Source organism: Salvelinus sp. IW2-2015, unplaced genomic scaffold (assembly GCF_002910315.2).
Source record: "Salvelinus sp. IW2-2015 unplaced genomic scaffold, ASM291031v2 Un_scaffold16616, whole genome shotgun sequence".
Taxonomy (NCBI): domain Eukaryota; kingdom Metazoa; phylum Chordata; class Actinopteri; order Salmoniformes; family Salmonidae; genus Salvelinus; species Salvelinus sp. IW2-2015.
In genome coordinates, this window is record NW_019957674.1 from 408,926 (window position 1) to 414,996 (window position 6,071).

At 47.0% G+C, this 6,071-nt stretch overlaps 1 protein-coding gene across 1 annotated transcript in view; it reads left to right on the forward strand.

Moving 5' to 3' along the window:
• LOC139027493 (protein shisa-8-like) overlaps positions 1-4,904 on the forward strand; it is a gene marked incomplete at its 3' end in the record, with an annotated part of 29,636 nt that extends 24,732 nt beyond the window's left edge. Inside the window, exons 2-3 of the mRNA XM_070442775.1 lie at positions 1,170-1,332; positions 4,774-4,904. Of these exons, the coding sequence (XP_070298876.1) occupies positions 1,170-1,332; positions 4,774-4,904 (294 nt within the window). The remainder of the gene's footprint in view (positions 1-1,169; positions 1,333-4,773) is intronic.
• Between the last annotated feature and the right edge of the window lie 1,167 nt (positions 4,905-6,071).

Below are 6,071 nucleotides of genomic sequence, written 5' to 3' on the forward strand. Positions count from 1 at the left end.
ATGATACATCTCTCTCCCCACATGATACATCTCTCTCCCCATATGATACATATCTCTCTCCACATGATACATATCTCTCCCCATATGATACATCTCTCTCCACATGATACATCTCTCCACATGATACATCTCTCTCCACATGATACATCTCTCTCCACATGATACATCTCTCTCTTCATATGATACATCTCTCTCTCCCTATACGATACATATCTCTCCCCATATGATACAGCTCTCTCTCTCCATATGATACATATCTCTGCCCATATAATATACTCTTTGAAAAAACGATGCTATCTAGAACCCATTGGCTGAAAAAAAGTGTTCTTTAAAAGGAGAACCCTTTTTGGTTGCAGGGAGAAGAATCMTTTTGGGTTCCATGTCAAACCCTTTCTAGAGAGGGTTCTACCTGGTTCTCCTATGGGGACAGCTGAAGAACCCTTTTTTTTAAAGTGTACATATCTCCCTCAGCTGATCCCCATTCTGCTCTGCTCAGCTAGGGAGGGCAATTTACACCCTAGCACCCTCCCAACATTTAGACACATTCCTGGCACACAATGTACTGTACACTGAACCACAGCCCAGGGGAAGGTCTATTTGTTCAGGAAAGCCCTCCCAGGAGAGGACAGCCCTGGCCCCCCACACCTCCTGAGGCCTGGGTCCCTAACACACACACACACACACACACACACACACACAGAGATGATGTCTGTCACTACAGCAGTGTGTTCCCTTACACACAACTCAATGACGTGACAGTGTGTTTGGGGGTATTTGTGACTGTGACAGTGTGTGTCTTATAAGATTACACGCAATTAAAATGGCCTATTTTCAGTGTTACTCTCACTCTTTCTCTCTGCAGATTATGTTGTCACACATTCAGCCCAATTCTCTGGCTCCCATCTCTTTCTACCATGTTCCCCTGCAGTGTTGCTGCCCTTATTTTTGGCTTTGACTAAGCCTACAGCCACGCACAGTGGCTAACGATAGGGCGCTATGAGGAGTCATTGGCCCAGAAGTTTAGGTTTAGTGCTTGGGTCGATTGCCTGTAACCGYAGAATTGCTGTTTCAATCCCTGCTCAGGTTGTTCCTCCTTAAATCCACATACATGTAGAGAGTCATTCTAAATGACTGAAGTCTAACTGTAATGTTTGTTTGTCCATCTACAGGACCATAACAGAGCTTATGAAACAACCCGGAGGAGAGGTGAGCTCAGTGGAAAGTACAATCACCAACCCCCCTATCGGAACCAACGGCGTCTCAGCTAGGATGCTACGGAGCCGCAGCGGTAAGCACAGACACATGCTAACACACTCCCTACGAATCAATGAAGTTGAGGGTTTCTCTTTGTTCCTCTGTGAAGAAAAACAAACCCAGACAGAGCTGTTTTAACCAGAGGCCCCTCTCTCTCATTGGAGGACGCGAGCTGGTTTCTCTTACTGTACTTTGGCCTGACAGGAACACCCAACAGCCCCTTCTCTTCTCTAGCAACTAAAGTAGCCAGACCAAACACTGCAGTTTCAGCGCAGAGTTATACCATTAGTGTGTGGTTACAGGATGAGGCTCTATGGTGTACTTACAACCCTACACCCAAACGCTGTATGACTATTTGAGGAATTCAGAGCAACTCAGTCCATCGCATTACAGGATGATGAAATTATTCTCTACGTGTATGACACGAGGTACAGCAACAGAAACAACATGATTTCTGGAGCCCTCGTCTTTCAATGACCAGAGAAGTTGCATGGGTTTGTACTCGTACTTCACTAGCATCCAGCTGGGTATACATCACAATATGCATGTAAACTCAGCAAAAAAAGAAACGTCCCTTTTTCAGGACCCTGTCTTTCAAAGATAATTCGTAAAAATCCTAAAAAAACTTCACAGATCTTCATTGTAAAGAGTTTAAAACACTGTTTCCCATGCTTGTTCAATGAACCATAAACAATTAATGAACATGCTCCTGTGGAACAGTCGTTAAGACACTAACAGCTTACAGACGGTAGGTAATTAAAGTCACAGTTATGAAAACTTAGGACACTAAAGAGACCTTTCTACTGACTCTGAAAAACACCAAAAGAAAGATGCCCAGGGTCCCTGCTCATCTGCGTGAACGTGCCTTAGGCATGCTGCAAGGAGGCATGAGGACTGCAAATATGGCCAGGGCAATAAATTGCAATGTCCGTACTGTGAGATGCCCAAGACAGCGCTACAGGGAGACAGGACGGACAGCTGATCGCCCTCGCAGTGGCAGACCACGTGTAACAACACCTGCACAGGATCGGTACATCCGAACATCACACCTGCGAGACAGGTACAGGATGGCAACAACAACTGCCCGAGTTACACCAGGAACGCACAATCCCTCCATCAGTGCTCAGACTGTCCGCAATAGGCTGAGAGAGGCTGGACTGAGGGCTTGTTGGACTGTTGTCAGGTCCTCTCAYCAGACATCACAGGCAACAACGTCACCTATGGGCACAAAACCACCGTCGCTGGACCAGACAGGACTGGCAAAAAGTGCTCTTCACTGACGAGTTGTGGTTTTGTCTCACCAGGGGTGATGGTCGGATTCGCATTTATCGTCGAAGGAATGAGAGTTACTCCAAGGCCTGTACTCTGGAGCGGGATCGATTTGGAGGTTGAGAGTCCGTCATGGTCTGGGGTGGTGTGTCACAGCATCATCGGACTGAGCTTGTTGTCATTGCAGGCAATCTCAACGCTGTGCGTTACAGGAAAGACATCCTCCTCCCTCATGTGGTACCCTTCCTGCAGGCTCATCCTGACATAACCCCCCAGCATGACAATGCCACCAGACATACTGCTCGTTCTGTGCGTGATTTCCTGCAAGACAGGAATGTCAGTGTTCTGCCATGGCCAGCGAAGAACCCGGATCTCAATCCCATTGAGAGCGTCTGGGACCTGTTGGGTTGAAGGGTGAGGGCTGGAGCCATTCCCCCCAGAAATGTCCGGGAACTTGCAGGTGCCTTGGTGGAAGAGTGGGGTAACCTCTCACAGCAAGAACAGGCAAATCTGGTGCAGTCCATGAGGAGGAGATGCACTGCAGTACTTAATGCAGCTGATGGCCACACCAGATACTGAATGTTACTTTTGATTTTGATCCCCCCTTTGTTCAGGGACACATTATTCCATTTCTGTTTGTCACGTCTGTGGAACTTGTTCAGTTTATGTCTCAGTTGTTGAATCTTGTTATGTTCATACAAATATTTACACATGTTAAGTTTGCTGAAAATTAACACAGTTGACAGTGAGAGGACGTTTCTTTTTTTGCTGAGTTTATGTGTGTGTGTAGCTACCATAGAATAACAATTACTCATTCTAATTCTATGGTGTGTACACTGTGCTGATAGAGCCGTCAAGTTTACACAAAGCATGCCTTAGTGGTTGATAACATCAGTGAGACATTGATTTGGAGAATTCCTTGTCTGGTAGTGGGAACAACAGATACTATACACATCAAGGAGATAAGGAGCTAGGGAAAAGAGAAGAAAACCAGGGGCTTCTGTAAGTAGACCATGTGCACGGTACACATGGTAAACATCAATAGCAAAACTAGCAGCAATCACCAGCCTGGTCTCATAGACTAGACGTAACATAGTAAATGTAAATCTGTGACACTCAAATTTGTATGATACGTTATGTTTGGTATGGTTACATAAGACAGAAGGTTACTTAAGCCAAAAATGAAAGGAGGGAGGTTGGTCGAGGAGTTTGGGTGGGCGTATAAAGCGAATGTCTTGCAACCCAAAGGTTGTGTGTTTTCGAATCACATCACGCACAACTTCCGCATTTTAGCAACTACTTACTACTTTTTAGCTACTTTGCAACTACTTAGCATGTTAGCTAACCCTTCCCCTAACCCAAACCTTAACCCAAACCTTAACCCCTAACCTTAATCCGTATCTTAACCCCTAACCCTAATCTTAACCTGTACCTTAACCCCTAACCTTAACCCATAACCTTAACCCTAACCTAAACCGTAATCCCTGACCCCTAGCCTAGCTAAAGTTAGCCACTTAGCTAACATATCATACATATTGTAATTTGTAACATATTGTATGAAAATGTATGATGGACATCCACAAATTAATACATACCATATGAAATGTAACATATCATACTTAATAGCGTGAGTGAGTCTCGAGTGAGCATTCACAGGCCGGTGTGCTCTGTGCCAGCGTCCCGCATTTGCCGGGTGGAAGTGGGCATCCAGCCAGAACGGGTTGTGCCAGCTCTGCGCTCAAGACCGCCAGTGCGCCTCCACGGCCCAGTGTATCCGGTGCCAGCTCCAAGAACCAAGCCTCCAGTATGTCTCCCCAGTCTGGTGAGTCCTGTGCCTGCTGCCACAACCAGGCCTCCTGTATGTTTCCCCAGCCTGGTGAGCCTTGTGGCAGCTCCACGTACCAGACTGCCCATACGTCTCCTCACTCCAGTGATGATCCATGGCAAGAAGCCTCCAGTGATGATCCATGGCACGAAGCCTCCAGTGATGATCCATGGCAAGAAGCCTCCAGTGATGATCCATGGCATGAAGCCTCCAGTGATGATCCATGGCAAGAAGCCTCCAGTGATGATCCATGGCACGAAGCCTCCATGAGGAGTCATGGCACGAAGCCTCCATGATGGTCTCCAGTCCGAAGCCTCCAGCGACGGTCCCCAGTCCGGAGCCCCCAGCAACAGGTCCCCAGTCCGGAGCCTCCAGTGACGAGCAACGAGGGTCCCCAGTCCGGGGCCCGCAACGAGGGTGCCCAGTCCGGGCCCGGCAACGAGGGTGCCCAGTCCGGGGCCCGCAACGAGGGGCCCAGTCCGGGGCCCCGCAACGAGGGGCCCCAGTCCGGGGTCGGCGACGAGAGTCCCCGCACCAGAGGTGCCACAAAAGTGGGGTGAGCCAGTGGTGGAGCGGGGTCTGCGTCCCACACCTGAGCCACCACCGTGGATAGATGCCCACCCAGACCTCCCCTATAGGTTCAGGTTTTGCGGCGGAGTCCGCACCTTTGGGGGGGGGTACTGTCATGCCCTGACCTTAGAGCCTTTATATGTCTCTATTTGGTTTGATCAGGGTGTGATTTGGGGTGGGCATTCTATGTTTTGTTTTCTATGATTTTGTGTTTCTATGTTTTGGCTGGGTATGGTTCTCAATCAGGGACAGCTGTCTATCGTTGTCTCTGATTGGGAACAATACTTAGGTAGCCCTTTTTCCCTCCTTTCGTTGTGGGTAGTTGTCTTTGTTTGTGGCACTATAGCCCTTAAGCTTCACGGTCGTTTTGTATGGTTTATTGTTTTGTTGGCGTAATTTTAAATAAAAGAGAAATGTACGCTTACCACGCTGCACCTTGGTCTTCCTTCAACAATGGGCGTGACAGTAGCAGTAGAGATTGGACTTGGATCATTTGTGCAAATGCAGCTCAGAGGATTACACACACACACACACAGCGCTCCACCAGTCTTGAGGATTTGGGCCGTCAGTGATGTAGGATTTGCGGTAAGAACCATAGACCCAGCCATGCTCACCAATCCCTCTTTCTAAAGGATTTCAGTTTGACACAGTGGCGCTTCTGGTTTGCAGTTCTGTCACTGCTCTAATCTCAATCTGTCTCAGAGATATGGGATTGAAGCAGTTGTCAGGCAACTTTAAAAGGTCTGGCTCTGAAGGTGTTGTTAAAACGCTGTGGTTTGAATAACCTCTGTCCCCTCAATTAACTGTTGAGGATCATCCATCTCTGTTTCTCACTTAGATAAGTGGGACATTACAGCACATTATGTTGCCAAACAGTTGTCGTGTCTTTGGCTATGCCGGATTAAGTGATATGACATGCTATTCTATAAAATCCTTTCTCTGTAATTAATATTACCTGATTGAGCTAATCATGTAAATGTAATTAACTAGAAAGTCGGGGCACCACRAAATAATATTTATAGAGACCTAATAATATTTTACATCAATAGCAGTCAATATTATTTCAGTCTCATCTGAAAGTTGTAAATTCTTGGTTATCTTCACAAACCCTGGCTAACAAGTTGAATCAGCAATACAAAATTGGGTTTAATTA